This window comes from Lampetra fluviatilis, chromosome 8 (assembly GCF_964198595.1).
Source record: "Lampetra fluviatilis chromosome 8, kcLamFluv1.1, whole genome shotgun sequence".
Classification (NCBI taxonomy): domain Eukaryota; kingdom Metazoa; phylum Chordata; class Hyperoartia; order Petromyzontiformes; family Petromyzontidae; genus Lampetra; species Lampetra fluviatilis.
Window position 1 is genome coordinate 10,137,803 of NC_136282.1, and position 19,645 is coordinate 10,157,447.

General features: G+C 42.2%; 1 protein-coding gene across 20 annotated transcripts in view; it reads left to right on the forward strand.

The window, feature by feature from the left end:
* Nucleotides 1–19,645, forward strand: part of LOC144933856 (neuron navigator 2-like) — a 280,032-nt gene that overhangs the window by 244,620 nt on the left and 15,767 nt on the right. For 13 of the 20 annotated variants that reach the window (XM_078859085.1, XM_078859087.1, XM_078859069.1 and 10 more), the window contains 6 exons: nucleotides 10,314–10,397; nucleotides 11,061–11,175; nucleotides 11,573–11,727; nucleotides 13,009–13,029; nucleotides 15,950–16,128; nucleotides 16,766–16,919. In XM_078859085.1, the coding sequence (XP_078715211.1) occupies nucleotides 10,314–10,397; nucleotides 11,061–11,175; nucleotides 11,573–11,727; nucleotides 13,009–13,029; nucleotides 15,950–16,128; nucleotides 16,766–16,919 (708 nt within the window). The remainder of the gene's footprint in view (nucleotides 1–10,313; nucleotides 10,398–11,060; nucleotides 11,176–11,572; nucleotides 11,728–13,008; nucleotides 13,030–15,949; nucleotides 16,129–16,765; nucleotides 16,920–19,645) is intronic. The other 7 variants (XM_078859076.1, XM_078859090.1, XM_078859072.1 and 4 more) reach the window with 6 other exon arrangements.

Sequence of the window (19,645 nt, forward strand, 5' to 3'; positions counted from 1 at the left end):
ACCAAGCCAGAGAGATTTGAGCAACTATACAAGAAAGGTGCAAGCATAATTGTTGAATAATTTAATTTCAAGTTTCATTACAATTTTGACACTTTCTATTCACTTGACAAGCGCTCACGATTTTACGTATGTGAACAAGGTCACTGGGTTGTATTGTCCACTTCGCAGTAGATGGCAGGCGTGGGCTTTTCTCCTGGAGTCTTTTTTTACCAAGCGGTTGCAGGAATACAGTTTTTGGACCTGAATGAAATATGATTTTGTAATGACCATGCTTACACACGAGACTGCCCAGCTTGTCCGTGTTCAAATTTTAGCGTTGCCACGATACGGGGCGATACTTCGACATATCGGACGTATCATCGTTGAGCAAAATATTGTTCTATCGTGAGTGTTACCGTTGCTCATTTTAATGTAAATTTGTAACAAAAATTTAATAAAATAATAATTAATGCTCATAACAATAAAGAAACATGTAAAATAAAGCTGTTATTTTTAATTTGGTACTTTGTAAAAAATATTTTTCGGATAAATCCATAGCATGGTTATCATAGGATGTCATCATTTTCTGACAACATGCAAGTTATGTGTTCTTATCGATTAAAAACATGCAATGATTAGAATAACTTTTTAAGGCATGCTTATGCTGAGTGAACTTCAGTTCAATAACTTTTAAGTAATCTTTATTCAGACTTGAAGTACATCACAGCGCAGACACAAGACAATAAAACTTGTCATACAATCACAGAGTTATATTGTGGAATGTTACATTGTATCGTATTGCATCGTGAAACAAAATATTTTGCGGCTATCTGAGTAAAAACTATAGGTGGTGAACATTGATTTAGTTCCATATTTGTAACTGCAAGTATTTTTTTTGTAAGCCTGTTTTTAGCCACAGTATATGCAATGGAATTCTTTGCAGCGAAAATTTTTTTTCAATTGACATGTGTGAGCATGTCTACTGTGTGTTGATATAAGTTGATCTGAGAATTCTCCTTTTCTAACGTTGCAAGGATTGGAATGATTTCCTTGGCACTTGAGCTGCTTTCATTGTCATCTTATTGGTTCATACTGATGAACAGCGGAGCTGTTGTTAGTATATTTATTTTAAAGGTAGCAGCTTGGGCCATTTTATATGTTTTTACATGTACCGGTACTTTTCTGGTTAATCTACCACTGGAATTGCCCTGCCCATGGTTATAACCCTTAATCCTTCACGAGGAAAACCTTTGATCCTTCTTCATGGGTCCCACGAAAGGTCAGACAGTACATCACCTCCGGCTAACAATGAGCGTGGTTGTAGTACCCAGAAAGTTACCATAGTTGTGAGTAAAAAAAGCATTTGAACATTGTTTGAAATGTAAATGTTCATTACTAGTGTGCTAAATCATGCTAATCGCAGGTGGTTAAACTTAATATGATACAATTACATTGAAATACAGCCAAAATTCTACAAAGGCAATTTTGTTAACGTTGGCCCACCTTGTAATCATCGTGTTAGTAACAGGTGTTTTAAAGTCAAGCCCGGGGCTGTAGCCATTCATTATTCTTTTTGATTTCCATAGTTCCTCAATAAATAAAACTATATAAATTTGCCGAGCATATCTGAATTATTGTTTCTTTATTTCAATAGATTTTATGCTCATGTCAGGCTTTGTGTGTAAATATCAAATGATCACATTGGCGTGCCAAATTTTGTGATGTATTTTTTATTGGTCGTGTTTGTACCGAGGTGTCATTGCAATAACACTGGAACTTTGTGAGCATATTGCAGAAATATGGCATTTCAACAATATGAATGTCTCAAAGGTGAACAATAGGGCTGAGCATAACAATGTAACGTAAGAGCAGTTTTAGTTTGACTGTTAACACTAGATACGTTTTTACTTCACACCCAGTTTTATTATTAGACATTTCGTGACGCATGAGCTGTGAACACTGGTCGTCCGATCACTGCCTAGCCATTGCAAAAAGTGCCGCGAGTCTCATGTTTACGATAGAGGCTGTTTTGTTCAAGCAGTGTAGCTTGTCGAAGCAATCCGTACGGTCGGCCGTAAAACACAAAATAGACTCTCACGGTGAAGAACAAAAATGCTCCCGGGTGGTGTTTACACAGGCCCATTATTAGGGGCAGTTCGTTGTGTTGTAGGAGCTAGACTTTACTGTTCAGTTGATTAGAGATCGGCAGCTTCCTGCTTTGGTAAATCCCTGTGTTTGTCCTGTGACCAGTGAACCTCTTCTTGTCGGCAAGATTATGAAAATGACATCAGTGCAACCTAATTCGGAAGCCGTGGGTTGTCCCGCTGATCTTCGGACTCGCGCTTTGGGGAAGTCGGACAACTGCAGAGAGTTGGGCTGCAACCGAGCTGCTGTGATCTAATCTTCGACGACGTCATCCATACTTTTGGCAGGCGGCTCTAGAAATTGTTTCGCCGTGTCAGTCTTTAAGCCCTGCTCGTAGCGTTCACACCTCGGCATTAAAACCATTTTTGCGTGAACACCGATGGCTGTCGGTGGAACATTACAAAGAGTGCCGGGTGCGAGTTTTCTTTTCGCAGAATGTATTCTTTTGCTTTTATAACTGAAAACAAAGTTTTTTTTTTCCCCTTTCAGTTTTTTCCTCTACAGGACTGTGACAGCCAGGTTGTTTAAAATGAGGGCATGCTTATGCTGATACCCGTTGGAGAGCACGGAGCCGTGCAGTTGAGGATTCATTTCTCGTGTCGTGCTACATCGGTTTGGGTGGGGGAATGTCGGGTTATCAGAATTATCAGAGCTCCGCCACCGCAATGGTGTGGCCCACTCTAAACCACTACCCTCCCGTGAAGAAGAAAGTCGACGCAAAGACGGCACACCGGGACGAGGGGAGCGCAGACCCCAACGGCGTCTGTGGTAACAGTTTACTCACTCGGCGTTCACTTAAAAACCCCTACACAGAACCACAGGTGTGTACTGTTTGTTGTAAGGAATGGTCTGCACCTTGTCGATTCCTGCGCACCTTTTGGTAGCCCGTGTGTTTATACCTCCTTTCCTTCGCCTATACCGCGTGTCTTCATTTTGTCAAGGAAATGAAGGAGCTTGTTTTTTTGTCCTGTACATGATATTGTTTGTTTTTATCACGTAGTGCATTACATATGGTATATGTATATATATGGATACCTTGGACTTATGAGTATGAGAGTTATCTTTTTTAAGTGGAAAAAGCTATTGTAGATTTTATATACATTTTAAAAAATATAGCTAAAATGTTATACCTCTTCTTGGTTCTTTCGGTAAAGTCACGTAGAAGGGAAATATAGTCTCCCCGACAGACCTGGTCTTCACCTGAGGACGGCTGCTTGCGTTGTGGCCGAAACGTCGAGAGAATTATTTTATTATGTTTTATTTTATTATTTTATTATTTCCCTTCTACGTGACTTTACCGAAAGAACCAAGAAGATGAATCCCTGCAGTCACGAAAGCTTTGAATAATTGGTTTCTCCATGCTGCCAAAGCAGCGGTGTAATTGGGGACATCGCAGTCGATCGGCAGGTCGTATGTGTGGTGGGGTAAAGTGTGGGTACTCTCACCTCCCGAATTGTCTGGCCAGCGTGGACGAGGAGGTCAAAATACCCTCTGGAGGGGGCTCTCTCTGTAGCTTCCTCTCATAGACGTCTCTCTGGCAGCAGTGACGTGAGCAAGCAATTGCAGGGCTGCACCTTTACCTTTCGCACCTTGCTTATGGCTTACCTCCATCCATTACGAGCATTGCTTTGTTGTACCTGATGAAAACAGCTGACCGGCTTACTCATTCACCAGGCTGTCAACGTTGGCTGTCTGAATGCCTGACGGCGAACAGGCATATGCCAGCAATGTAGAGCTTGTTCATCGGAGGCATCACGTGACACAAGCAAGTGTTTTTACAGGCAACCATTGTTCAAAGCAACTTGAAGTCTGGTCAGTGTTCAGCCTTTTTCACACAAGTGCCCACTCGGTCATATACACGAACTCCCCGATCCGTGCTAATCTATCATGCTTGCAAGTGTGCGTGTGAAATGAGGCTGTAAAAATTTTCGTACATTTTCTGTATCGTGTGCCTCGGGTAATTTCACATTTTTCGTGACGTAGAATGTCACAAAAAGGGCACCTTTACTTTGAAAAGCGGTGACGTTTTACCCGGGGAAAGATTCGTACAGTGCTTTTTTGCATGTGCGCACTGCTCCACGGATCCCCTTCACACTGGCATTGAGTAGAGGAGCACTGTAAGAGATTCTTGAGGAGGTTTCGTGTCGGATAAACGGTGCTTAATGGTGATTTGTACAAAACATTTTAAAGCCTTGAGCAAAGATCCAGAAGTTGGAACTTAAGTGGAAGACGTTTTTTTTTGGCTCTTTTCATACATGCCGTCCAAAATTAAACTTTAACCCACCTTTAGTCATGCAGGAATGGGAATTTTATTCCCCTCAAGTAAAGTAGAGTGCCCTGGTAGAGGTACTAACTCGGACATGCAATGCCTGTTTTCCTTAAACTTTACTTCTGCTGTAATTATGAGAATATGCAAGATTGAAATCGCTCTTTTACCGCAAATTACTCGCACTGCGGATAGAACACGTGTGTGCCTTCGTGAAATCCCAACTGGCAATTTCTTTCAAAGCCTGTAACGCCATATGCAAACCGAGATCCCATCCGCTATATTTTTTATACATTCATTTTTTTTCGTGCACATTCCGAATGGAAAGTTATTTTAGAAATGGATTATACAGCTTAGGTGATTATTTTTTAAGTCCAAATCCAGCGCATGGGACAGCTGGCTGACTCTGTGGGTGTTATCGCCCTCTTTTTTTTCACGCAGGTGGCCATTAAGATCTCCGGGTGCCAGCGACTAGTTCTTGCACGCTAGGATGTTTTGTCTTTGTCGAAACATTGTACGGGGCATAGCCAAAGCTCTGCTTCTTGTGAGGGTTGTGGAGGGTTGTTACAAGGGATGGAATAGGACATGGTCTGCATCCCACGCAACGTTTGAATAAACACTCGGTATGCAGAGAAGAGAGAGATTTAAGGTATTATACAACCGACATTTTTGCAATGTGGGGTTTATCTAGAGAGGTATGCTGCTGAGAAAATGTACTTCTTAGATGTATTGTTGGGCTTGAAATTAGTTTCCGCATCCATAATACGCTATGGATTAGTTTCTGGAGTGTAGCTGTTTGTGTGAATATCATTCTGGCATGATATGTGTTGCCTCTGACATTGTCAGCACTGTAGGAATGTCACTGGAATGGTCCCCATGTTTTCTCATCCGCATGTTTATTCAGGAGATCCCCATTGTGTTGTATTTGCCTGTAATGTTACGGTGGAGAATTTGGATAGCTGCAGGGAAATCTGTGCACGATATCTCACCACCACTGTGGTATATACTGTGGTCATGGATAATGTGAAGAGATTAAAAATATATGTCTGCAAAGAAGCAGATGGAACAGAAGGCTTAACATCCAGTCTGAAGATGTGGAGCTTATCAATAATAACCCTGCAACAGATTAAACTGAGGGCATGAGATGGTGGATTCAATCGGTGGTTCATGATTTTTGAGAAAAGAAATGTAACGGTCCAAAACAAATCCCACCTTACTTGCCAAAGTGGCAGAACTTGTGTTCTAAAAATGCAGGTTCTCTATAAATTTTACATTACGTAGAAGTAATGCGATAACTGTAACATTATGGGCTGCAGCTCTTGTATAAAAGCAATTTAAGGGATTCTGTTGTTCACCTAGGACGAGAGTGCATCTGCCGTGGCCATTACTGCCGTTAACTAAAACGTAGTCGAAATCTTAGAGGGGCAATCTCACCTTGCTAATTGCTCGTTTTAGGAATGTTACGGCATTTATCGTTCAAAATTACCATTTCCAAAGGTATCATTAAAACAAGATTGTGTTTTTTAAAGGTTAAAGTCGTCATCAACAGCCATTTTAAATTCGCTGCTGGATGATGTCCTCACCACGTCGTCACCATCCCTTATGATGCTATAATCCTTATCATTCATTGTCGCATCTCCATAGTGGTCTTCCTCTATGGTGCATTCCCTCCTTCAGGTACCATTATATCAGTCTGATGAATCAAGCCATTCTCTCTTCTAGCAGTACTCTGCAAAATCCTACTGGTCTTAAGTGTGAATATCATCTCTAATTTGCATTCATTTTCTGATTCACGTGTTCCTTTTTATGTCTCTCAGTGTAATTCCCAGCATGCATCTCTTCATGATTGTATATTTTTTTGGATATTGATCCAAATTGTCAGTGTCTTCATTTCCATTGCGTAGGTTATATCAGACAATATGCACGGGAATAGGTTTTCCCCTTTTTCTGGCAACTAAACAGGTGTTAAGATGTTAAAACACCAAACTAAAACATTTTACAAGGAATCATGTCTGCATTAACCACAATACTTGTGGTCAGAATACAAACAAAAAACATACTCTGATAATATATGCATTGTGTTTGAAACTGATTGGTCCACACCAGAGACAGCTTTATTTTTGTTTGCATTCTGACCACAAGTATTGTGGTTAATGCAGACATGATTCCTTGTAAAAGGTTTCAGTTTGGTGTTTTAACATCTTAACACCTGTTTTGTTGCCAGAAAAAGGGGAAAACCTATTCTCATATTTTGGTACTGGCAAAGGAGGTCCCATGGCACATTGGTATGTTTCTGATAATGGCAAGGCAATTCGAGTAAGGCTTACGATAATAAAATAGATTTTGTTGAAAATACTGTTGGTTATTTTGGTCCAATAATATTATTTACCCAGTCTTATTGAAAGAGTCTCCCAGCTCCAAAGTGCTTGAGGAAACAATGGTCATGTTTATTGCTGGCCCTGAACCAAGAGTGGAAAGTCCACATTAGGGGCCATCCATTTAGTACGTTCGCATGGAGGGGGAGGGGTGTAACCCAAATGCGTACGCTTGCGTATGGGGGGGTCTACTGACAATGTACGTACACATAGGAAACGGGGTGGGGGGGGCCTCTATAATAATTTGTCTACATTGGCCTTCAAATGAGTTAGAGGTGGACTATCTGTTTGCTTAAACACGTTAATATTATGAATCCTTGATCGTTTCTGCGTGGATTAAATATCGGTCGTTCTATAGGATTCTGGGGGGGGGGGGGGGGTGTGTAAAAAGTCCGCGTGCGTACAGGGAGGGGGGGAGGGGTAAAGTTTTGACAGATTTTTGCGTACCTACGAAATGGATGGCCCCTTACCGTGGCAGGAGCCAGTCTTTCACTACTACAATCACTGTAAGCCCTCATTTCTGTGTTCATCCTCTGCCATTGGTGTCTCATTGTGATTCGTAGTCATACAGTGCCAATATCACAGTGGGACCAAAACACAGAGCTTTGTTTTGAGAGAAAAAAGTGGAGCGTCTGAAACCAAATTCCTCGCAAATGAATTGCCTGATAATAGTTTCTGTTTGTATATTTTAAGAAATAGATTTGTATTTATAAACGTGATACACGTTTTTTTATATTATTAGGTTTTTTCGGTAAAGTCACGTAGGTAAAACATTAAAATTAATAAAAGTAAAATAAAATAAAAATCACGACGTTTCAGAGGCAACACAAGCTTCCGTCTTCAGGTGGAACCGTCACAGCCACGACAGCTGTATCAAGTAAATGAGAGATTGCAGGAGATACCACTCCGTATATATAATGGTTGGAGAGGGGGGAAGGGCCAAGTACAGCACACTTTTTATTCATATGGTAAGGTGAGGCTTAAGAGGGTGAGCCTTTGTTATGGAGAGGTACGGTTTGTGACTCAACCTGTGACAAGGAGAAAACAACTGAACATGGTAAACCTGTAATAGTTGTCTGTCAAATAAGTGATACACGTTTGCCCTGCATAATGAGCGCCAACATGTGAAAACACGAGGCTCTATTCGCACTGCGGTTGAAGCGTTTAGAAAAACTCAATTAAAATTTCATGCATTTGCCGCTACAACCCCCAGGGCTCTATTTAATGCGGTGGGCTAGTGGCGGTGAGACTTGCATTTTGATCTGTTTTTAGCATTGCTTGACCTTGAGAAATGTGGGTGATATTTTTGGTTGTTAAAATTCCTCATGGACCTCAAGTTGGAGCTGACTTGGCACAACTGCATTGGAGTAAGGCTTGGCTATGGAGTTTATAACAGCCCTTTTGTGCATCTTTATTATATATCACTGGTGTAATTATAAAGTGATTTCCTGTGCTAATGAGCATAGAGGTTTACAGCCCTTTACAGCCCTGAGTGGGTGGTATAAATTCCAAATTCTTAATGGCAGGGGTTAGTCTTACCGTAAGATAACCACTGTTGAGTTACTCACAAAGTGGTAGTCATTTTATCGACTGTGGAGATATGATGAGCTTAGTAGAACTCCAGGGCACAGGATTTGAACTTGCAGTCTTGCAATTGTGAGCCTGCCATCACTGATAACATTTATCGCTTTTTTTTCGAGTCATCTTCGGTGTTTTGAAACATTGAGAGCTTGTATCGGTGCGAGAGAGGCAAGGTAGAGATAACGTCGATAGCCGCATTCTGCATTGGAGAGCATTTGCTTTGAGGTTAATGCCGAGATGTTACCAGCACACCAAAGTGGTCTGTTTCAAATAACAATGTCACATTTTTACTTTGAAGTCGATCCACAAATACACGTGCAAATGTGCACATTCAAACCCTTCCTTGAAATCTGCACATAGCCCTTTTGTTGTTGTTGTATTTAAGTGATAGTTAATCTGGTTAAAATGGATAATCTGCATAATAGAGATTTTTTTGGGTTAGATCGCGTAAATATATCAATGTGTCGATAAACCAACAACCACCTGAAACAGCCAATTAGTAAGGTTTCTCACGTAAACAGAACATGCAAATTCGTCACTAGTACAGCACACCGGTGTGTTAGAGAGCCAAGCCACAACATTTACAATCTGAGTACGACGTTTCTCCAGTAATTACAACTAGCTTATATTCTTAATTTAAACACCAATGGTAATCATTGTTTGACGTGAACTATAGTATGTAATTGTTCGTTAATTGCCTCATTAATTTCTTTCTTTATTACGGCACTTTTCTTCTCTATGGATCTCCAAGCGTCTCATGAATTGTGGCGTTAGGCTCCAAACTCGCACAAATACAATGTTATTCTTCCTTAAAATTCCTGACTTTGTAATCACCTGTGCATAAATTACAAAGTGTCTCTATTTCGATTTAAAGCTTTCGTGACTGCAGGGATTCATCTTCTTGGTTCTTTCGGTAAAGTCACATAGAAGGGAAGTAATAAAATTATGTTTTCTACGTGACTTTACCGAAAGAACCAAGAAGATGAAAGTGTCTCTATTTTAGTTCAAATTATTCATGGACTCCCCATTCACCACTCAAATCTCAATTATCCATATGCTTTCCTCCCTTTCCTTCAGTAATAACTGCCTTCTCTATCAAGTTCCCATCAATAGCCACATTGTAGGGGATCATTATTTCTCATCTGCTTTTTGTACAGCCTGTGAAGGGTTTTTTTTCTCCACTGTCCATATTTCTGGCTGTCTCCCACCAATGCATATCAATTTGTTAAACCTCTATTTCTCCTGGCACATTTCTCATACGGCGTACATTGATGTAATATCTTTTAAATCTACGGATTCATCCAATTGCCCTCTTTATTCATTACAGAGATGCTACCATGGTGTAATGGTTAGCACGGGAGTTGAAATAATGGTGTAAGTTTCTTGAGTTCTAACCCCCCCGTATCTGAAAAGCAGTAAAAGTGGGTCCGCCACAGTCGACAGGCAGGTTGCGTGTAGAGGCTGCTTAAAGTGTGGGTACTCTCACCCCTTATAAAATGTCTGGCAAGCGTGGAAGAGTCGGGTAAAATAAAGTAAAACCTTGGATTGCGAGTAACTTGGTCTGCGAGTGTTTTGCAAGACGAGCAAAATTTTTAAATAAATATTAATCTGATAAACGAGCGAGGGCTTGCAATACGAATAGTACGTATACGCTTTGTCTGCCGGGCGTCACGTGATCACAACTGATATACGAGTGCTTTGGATTACAAACACGTTTCCGGAGCGAATTATGCTCGCAATCCAAGGTTTTACTGTACCCTGTCGAGGGGCTCTCGAGAGCTCCACTAGTGGAAGCCCCTTCCGCCAGCAGTGGTGCGGACAAAGCAATTTCAGGACCGCACTTTTAGTTTGCGTTGCATGCGACTGAATGTAGAGGTGCCATAGCACGCTTCACAAGTGCACGGCACTAATTCGCGTCACTATAGTCTGTCTCTGCGAATGTGCCGTGTCTCCTGTCGCTCACACAGGCCCACCTGGTGGCCGCGTTTGAGCAGAGCCTGGCCAACATGACCAGCCGCCTGCAGAGTCTCACCATGACCGCCGAGCAGAAGGTGGGTAAAGCCAGGGCTCGCTGCTGTCTGTCTGTCTCAGATTGACTCATTAAAGAAATAATCCTCATTTGACTCATTAATAAATCACGGCTGAACGCTGCAATGGGTATCTCGCCCGGAGGGAGATTGCAATGAGAACCCGCATCCTGTAGCACTTGTCCAATTACTCACCAGGTCCCCGACGGCCATGCCGCTGCACGGTCTGTCCTCATGCTTTTTAATGAGTACACAGTGCAAGGTAGCGTGGCCGTGCACGTGGCTTATACCTAAGGCTACGATTTTGGCACAGTAATAATGTTTTAATAACTTTCCCGGATCGGGTGTGGGGCAATAATAATAACTCGCGCTATTAAGTGAGGAAAACCCCCACCACTCGCCGTGCATGACAATTTCGAAGGAAATAAAGAAAGAAAATGTTTCTACTTTTCACAAACATTCAAATTCACGATTTCCATAACTGTGCCATCTGTTACAAAAGTGTAGCCTTACACGTCCTTTTGCTGCTGCTTATTCATTTTATTTTGCAAGTACCGCCCAGTATATATATACTACATGGTCACTCAGACCATCTATTTTCACTTTTTTGCCATTTTAATCCCGTGTATTTTATTTATTTTCGATGTAAAACACAGCTTTGTGGTTTTTGGGCCTCTTCCTGTGAAGCAGGACTCGGAGTTGAATGAACTGAGAAAGACCATCGAGATGCTGAAGAGGCAGAATGTGGCGGCACAGGCTGCGATCAGCGGTGTCATCAACACTCCAGAGCTCTCCCGAAAAGGTGTGATGACCTGCTTCCTCTCCGAGAATCGTCGCAGCAGCTTACCACCACACGTCCATAATGTCTTTACGGTCCAGCAGCGTCAAATGACAAATACAGATTTAAACTGCGGTGGAGTGGCGGCACAGTGGTTAGTCCAATGCGCTATGAATCTCTGAATTAGTGTCGATGTTAATACACCGCAACAGGTACTTATTTGAGGCTGAGTCGACCCTAGGGGAGGCCCAGGACCGTTTCAGATAATTGTCACCGGTAGTTGTGGGCCATGAGTGGGAATCGAACTCGGGCCAGCGGGTCCGTAGCGCAGCGTTGCGACACCGCCCACGACACTGCTCCCCCTGTACCGTCGATCCCTCAGCGGGTCGGGTACGCGACGTCGCCCTGTGTTTGTCTCAAGCAGGGAGTGCGAGCTCTTCGCAGTCGACGGAGCTGCGCATCCGGCGGCAGCACTCTTCGGACAGCGTGTCGAGCATCAACAGCGCCACGAGCCACTCGAGCATCGGAAGCTCGGCCGAAACGCCCGACTCCAAAAAGAAGAAAAAGAAGAACTGGGTAAGTTCCCCGCTGGAGGGCAAACCGTGCATATTTTAGTCTCACCGCATTTCATGTTCACCTTCTTTCTGCTCGTTCTCTTCTCGTTTTTTCTCGCGAGGTTTTTGTTATTGTTGAGTATTTCGTTTCACGATTTTGGTTTCTTTCCCTCCATAAATCTGTGCTCCTAAAGTCACGTTGCCGAAAGTTAGGTCTCTACACAGTTTCATTTTCTGCGATGCCACAGTATAGGAGACCTTTTCATATTGGAGATTAAGTTAAATGTCTTCACGAAAGTTGTTGTTCTTTAGTACACATTTGTGAAAATATCGGTTGTTACATTTTCTAAATACTTTACCTTTATTAGCATTACATTTTCCTTTCAGAACAAGCACGGTTAGGATAATGAAATGCTGGTGAAAGCATAAAATAAAAGCGTGTATTGTAATCGTACAGAAAACTGAAGGTATAATGTAATCATTAAATTAAATAAAACTCCTGAAAGTACATCCAAAATAAAAACTCAGAAGTACATTATACCAGGGGTCCCCAATCCCCGGGTCGCAGACCGGTACCGGTCCGTGGCCTGTTAGGAACCGGGCCGCACAGCAGCAGGAGGTGAGAGCGGTGAGTCCGCACGTGGAACCCGCCCCCATTATTTTACTATTTACCACTTCCGTCCGCGCCTCTTTCCCGCACTGCGCACCTGTCTCAGTCACAGTTTTGGTAAGCCCACAAGCTGCTAACCCCTAGTAGCCAGAATGAGTAAAAAACAAACGTCGCTGGAGAGCTTCTTTGAAAAGGGGGAAAGACCCAATGATGAACCCCCCCGTCCGTCCGTGAAAAAATTGTCTTCCACGAAACCGGTCCCTGGTACCATAAAGGTTGTGGACTGCTGCATTATACAGTACATGCAGTACTGCAGTTAAACTTGTACTGCTGCATTACTGTATTACAATATCAATCAATCAGCCTGTGTGCATAGTGGCTGACATAGATTCTGCAATAAGGAAACCTGTCAAACTGGGTGTATAACATTGGACTTTAAGATCATAGAGGTTGCAGTGCACTGCAAAGTTCATGACACAGCTTTTTAATTTCAGTACCTTTAAGCTGCTTTCATTAACCACTGTAGCTCCTTCATTATTTGTCGCATGTTGTGGAGTCTTTTTATTTTGCCCCCCCCCGCAACTCGTTGAGGTATCAGTACGAAATAAATCCACCATCGTTTTCCATGTTCCCTGCTACTCTAAGCTGACTTCACACTTTTCTCTGTCTCCTCACTCACTCTTAACCTCCAAGGTGAACACAAAAGGCGGCAAGGTGAATATTGTGTCGCTGCGTGCCGCGCTTGTGTTTCTCTCCCATAAGCCGGTTGAGCATGCCTTATGCGAGAGGAAGGAAAAAGATAATATATGCCACTGGCTGCTGTGTTTTACGCCATTCTGTGTGGTCAGCTCTGTGTGCGTGCGTGTGGCCTAGCTTGTTTGTGTACCCTTTCATTTATTTTTTTACTTTCTTCAGCAGCGCAGCTTGGCAGCAACCGTGAAGATGGCAGGCTGCTCTTTGCAGAATGTTGCATTTTTTGCTCATATGTATGCAAGGGATTTAACCGACATCTGTGCCCCTCCATTTGTTCCAATTAGCACATTCAGAGTACGATGGAATGTGAAAACAAAGTCTGAATAGCTAAATTTTCTCATTAAAGGATGGATGCCGTGGGTAGGCCTTGTGATATAGCTTCCTGTAGGCCCTATTTTACTAATGTTATCTACTATTTCAACCAATAAGGGCTTATTAGATTGATATTAAGTCCCAGAATGGGATATCAATACTTTGTGTTTTTTCGTCCGTATGACATAAATTACTTAGGGGCAGCGGTGGCACAGTAGTTAACGCACTGCACTATGAACCCGCTTAACCGAGTTTGAATTGGCTACCATGAGTGGTAAGTAATATCTAATCCAGTCCTGGGCCACCCATTCATCAACTCGCAATGACCAGCATGCTAATAGGATCAAATACGCACCGTGGCCAACGCAGCATAGGATGGCCTTCACTGTGAAGTAGTGGGTTGACAAATGACTGTATATATATTTTTTTAATGTATCATTTTTCAACATGCAATTAGACAGCATGCCTTAATTTTCCAATCCTCGGTATCAGTGCACAGGTTTGTGAATCGTGTAAGGTTAATTACATTGTATTTACATTCAAGTATAATGTACCACCCCTCTGAACATCATTCAAAGCTCTACGGTGTTGTCGGTTTATCCCTAGATTAACAACTATTTGTGCTGCTTGCTCCTATTTTTTCTTTCTTATTTTTGATGGAGTGTTGCATTGCTCGTCCTGACTCGAAGCAATAGCATTGGGCTATAGCTGTCACAGCAGAGAGCTCTGGCTTTTGAGAAACCCGGTGCATACTGACACATCACGTGCAAAATAAAATAATACCCGCAGGAACCAATTTTAAATGATAATTCCTCTTTGAATAATGTGTTTTAATATTCAGAACTTCCCTTGAAATCCGTCTCCTTTGTCACATTGTTATATGCTGGTAAAATGTAACCATCAACATCTAGTCACTCTCATTATGTTCTCTGCCTGTTTCTTCTGTACCTTGTTATAAGTGGTAAAAACGGCTGTGACTTCAATATAGCTCTTAATGGAGGTATCTGTGTGTGAATGCTGAGCTCTTTGGCTTTGATGTGGCTGTTCTTTCATGCTGGGATTTTTGTTCTGCTTTTTTCCCATCTGCTGGCATTACTGTATGCTAGGTATCAGAGGTAAGCATTTTTTGTCTAAGCCATGCATTAACACATGTGTGCTCCAGTTAGACAATTGGCGAGTGCAAGTCACAAGGCAGGATTTGGCTAACATTGTAGTATCATTTTGCCTTGGTGCCATTCCCCCAACAATAGAACATTGTGAAAGGCAGTGTCCGATGCAGTCAGCTAGATTGGATAGGTGTTCTTTGTGACGTAAGACATCGGAATTAATTTGGTCTCATTTAGGGTGCAGTTCTTTTCTAATACCAATTTGGAGCATATTGTTAATTCTGGAGCCCATGATGCATACAATAAAACAAATTTGAAAAAAGTATATTGATACATCCAGTAATTATTTTCTGATACCATATATTTTTTTAAGCCATAGACAAACAGACATATTAATTTGTCATTGCGGATTATTTTAATGCATTTATTTGAGTAATTACACTATGTAACGCAACTTTTGTTCCTGGGTAGTAGTGTTATTCGTAATTGCTTATGCCTAAAAAGTATAGAAAATGGCTATTCCCCACAAACTTTGCTATTGTGACCAGGACAGTGATATTTTAAATTTACATATTTTCAATGAGAAAACAGGCGAATTTATGTCTTTTCATTCACATAAAGTCAGAAAAAAACAACATATGAATCAAAATTAACATGTATTTATATTAAAGTAATATAAAAATTACTACCAGCTCCACATAGTTTTCGCGTGATTGCCCAGGAAGCCACGAACCACTGCAACAAAGCTGTTCCAAGTCGCTTTCTCCTTACTAGTGAGCTTCTTAGGGAATTAATTGCACTCCAGGATCTTCTTTATCTGTGGTCCGACGAAGACACCGGCTTTGACCTTTGCCTCAGACAGCTTTGGGAAGAAGTCTTGAAGGTACTTGGCTGCCGACTCCTTATCTACAGCTCTGACAAATTGTTTCATAAGGCCCAATTTGATGTGCAGTGGTGGCATCAGCACCTTCCGGGGGTCTACCAGTGGCTCCCACTTGACATTGTTCCTCCCCACAGAGAACTCGGTCCGCTGTGGCCAGTCCCGCCTGTGGTAGTGTGCCTTGGTGTCTAAATCTTTTGTAGTAATTTTTTTTATTACTTTAGTATAAATACATGTAAATTTTGATTAATATGGTTTTTTTTTCTGACTTTATGTGAACGAAAAAACACATTCGCCAGTTTTCTCATTGAAAATAGGTAAATTTCAAAATATCACTGTCCTGGTCACAAAACAAAGTTTATGGGGAATAATAGCCATTTTCTGTACTTTTGAGGCATAAGCAATTAGGAAATAACACTTACTACCCAGGAACAAAACAAAATTGTTACACAGTGTTATAAACATTGAGACCTCACGTCTTTTTTGTTGTTGCAAGCACGGCCACGAGAGAGAGAAAACGCACGTTTATTAGCACACGACTGACTAAACGGTACTTGTGTGTGGCGTGTCTGTGCTCGCTCAGCTTCGCAGCTCCTTCAAACAGGCGTTTGGAAAGAAGAAGTCGCCCAAGTCGGCGTCGTCTCACTCCGACATCGAGGAGATGACAACTCCGGACTCGTCCCTCCCATCGTCACCCAAGCTACCCCATGGAGCAGTCACCGCTGTCACGCCTGCGATCAAGCCCTCTCACTCTGCGTCCGCGTACGTTCACTCCCACTACCCCGCCAGCCGCATTCCTTGCCGGAGACCTGCCATGTGATCTTGGTTTAGCGAATCTAAACATGACGAAAATGCGTGTGTGAAGTTTAACTTTGCAGACTGTAGTGTGTAATGCGTAAGTTGTCGTGTTTCCAAGACGACTACATTTTAATGGAATTTATTGAGAGGTGGCCAAATTTTGAATCGTTGCTGTACTCGTTATGCTGAACTATATATTTCTTACTGCTGCGGATAACAGCTGTAGTGATTGGTGTGTCTTCGTTGGCAAAGCTTGTTTTTTTCAGTGGCTTGGATAGTAATTGTATTTGTCCAATTGACAACTAAATTGTAAAAAAAACAAGGTAAATGTACAGCCCTGCAATTTCTTGCTCATGCCAATGCTGGCAGAAATGCTTCCACTAAATGGAATGCTAGAAACGGTATATTTGGCCTCCTATTCAACACTGCCAATATCCATACGTTACCGCACTAGTACACCATGGCAACATTCCAAAAAATATATCCAAAAGCATCTGGTGTCTCCCCTAATATTCCTTGAAAGCAGCTTCCATTGCTGCTACTGGAGGCAAGCTAACGTTGTTGTTTTGCGCATCTCGCGCCGGCTTTGGGTCGTGTGCAGGATCTGCGAGTGCACGGAGACGGGGGCGGAGAAGGTGATGCAGCTGAGGAGCGAGCTGCGCGAGAAGGAGATGAAGCTGACGGACATCCGGCTGGAGGCGCTGAGCTCCGCGCACCAGCTGGACCAGCTGCGCGAGTCTATGAACCGCATGCAGGTACGACCCCCGTGCCCCCCCCCCACCGCCCCCCCCCCACCGCCCCCCCCCCTTCCCTGCCAGGCCTCGTGCCGGCTCAGCAGGGGAATGGAAAAACCACCACCCGTGAAAACACAACACATTTGGGGAAAAAAAGGAAAGCGAACGTTTTAAAAAGGGATACAAAAAAATGTTAACCATTACCGCCTTTTTAATGTGTATTCTGCAAGGGTGTATTTCTTTTTTGTGATATACAGAGCTCATTGTTCAAGGAAGTTGGTGTTTGCATTGCATTTCATTTGCTCTCTAAGTGCATATTTTTCCACCCCTGTCATTCGGAAAGCCCTGCCCCACCCAACGTTATGAACATTTTTATGCCATTACCTTGTGCCACACCTTTTAGCCTAGCATACAATACACCATTCTACTTTACTCTTATTTATAGGGGGGGTTTTTTAAAAATAGGCTGACGTTAATGCACGTATAATTCTTATATTATTTGGCATTTATAATCTGTTTTACATTCACATAACTACGTAACTTTGGATTCACAATGTTTACAATCCAGTTCTGGAAGCTAGAATTTAAATAGTGAGTTGTTTATTTCGCTTTGCCAAATATAAGGCAAATGTTATGCACATTCACACCGCAGTGTGGATTTTTTGATTTTCACAAGCAAGCACAGAGGACACTTGAATGACTCCCCTGCCATTGCTGGGAGACTTAATTGTTTCAAACTCGATTAGTGCAAACTAAAAGGCAAGCGAACCCCCTTACATCTGAACTTGTCAGTCCCTTCCAAAGGTGTCGTTCTTTTTAAATATCAACTCGAATTTATTTTTATGCAAAAGTAATGGGTATGTTGAGTGAATGTCTTATGCCATCTATCTGTTTTTCGCGACTTCGTTCGTTTCTCAATTCGCTTGTCCTCGTGAGGGTCGCGGCGGCAGCATGTTGAGACGAGCGGTCGGGACCTCCCTTTCCCTGGGGACAGACTCTAGCTCAGAGGTCGCAACCGGGTACCCGATACCCGTACCCTACCCGATACCCGGCTACCCGTACCCGACCGGGTACGGGTACCCGTTTGCGACCTTGGTGCGGCCGGGTACGGGTACGGGTAGGCCGTGAGTCACTGTTGAGTAACTGTTTGCCACTCATTTCCCGACGTCTTGTCTCTTCTCACAATTCAAGTTCCTAGAATCAACCCACCCGCGCCTGCAACAGGTACCCGATACCCGTACCCTACCCGTACCCGGCCAGGTACGGGTAGGGTACGGGTACGGCCGGGTACGGGTACGGGTACCCGTTTGCGACCCTGGTGCTGCCGGGTACGGTTAAGGAATCAAAACCCATTTGCGACCTCTGCTCTAGCTCTTCCTGGGGAATTCCCAGGCGTTCCAAGGCCAGTTGAGCCACATACTGTAGTCCCGACAGCGTGTCCTGGGCCGGCCCCGGGGTCTTCGCCCAGTGTTGTTAGCGAGTAATAAACAACATCTGTGGCATTGCACGGTTTTTGGCTATTCCTGCCAAGTTTTCTTCTTCAAGTATTGTGATAATGACAAAAAACAAAGTATATTTTATAAAACGTTTGGTTTTCTCCAATTTCATCACCCATGTCTCTCCCCCTTGGGTTTTGTGATCATTATTAAATCATTGAGGTCAAAATTTAATCATTAATACTTAATGAAGCACCATGTGCCAAATAGTATCAACGTTAATATTTTATTAACATTTTGATTGCACTAAGAATTTGGTTTGTGTATATAATGGTTTTGAAAAAATAGAGATGTATATTTCATTAATAATTGAGTCAGTTTTCTGAAGGTTACTTTTTAATGATAAAAAAATATATTGATGAATAGGATGGATCTTGGATGTTATTAACCAGTTAAACGACATTTGAACTACACATTTTCACTATAGCATTGTAAATCGAAGCACTGATTTAAAGTAATGTAATTTCAATTTATAAACAACTCAGTCACATTTGTGGTTACCAATAAACATTGTACACATGGATTGTACATAATACATGTTTCTTGGGTTAGATCACGTAAATATAAATGTGTCGTTAAACCCGCTACCACCCGACACAGCCAATTGGTGAGGTTTGTCACGTAAACAGAACATGCAAATTTGTTACTCGGACAGCACACTGGTGTGTTGGAGAGCAAATCAACAATATTTACAATCCAAGTACAACGTTTCGCCAATAATTATAACTAGCATCATCAAGCGTACAGCCACATTTTTGGAGAAATCCTCTTGGTCCGTTCCCTAAATAGAGGGATAGATGCGGTGCCAGAGCCGACAGTTGTATTTGGGAGTATGTTATATTCCTTTGGTGTTATTTTAGTTTCATTCTGACCAAAAATAGGCTGCCCAACAGAGCATTTGCCACAAGAGCAATTATTCCGGTACACACCTTCTATTGATAGCTTCGGTAATACATTTTTAGTACCAGATATTAGTTTCTGTATTTCATGTATCGTGCCAAATCTGACTTGGCTGTTTTGTTTTTCAAAATATCTGGCTAGTTTTCAGTTTACTCCCGCAATGTACGATATTTTAATAGTTTGAATTACTTGGTCAGTTTCAACATTGATTGTATATGAAACAAATAACGGTGGTGAAAGAGTTTGGTCCAAAATATAAGCTTGGTGATTAGTCGCGACATTTAATTGTGAAAATATTACCGTGGCATCCTTCTATGCCCTCGTATTTTTGGGCCACCTTCATTTGGGTTT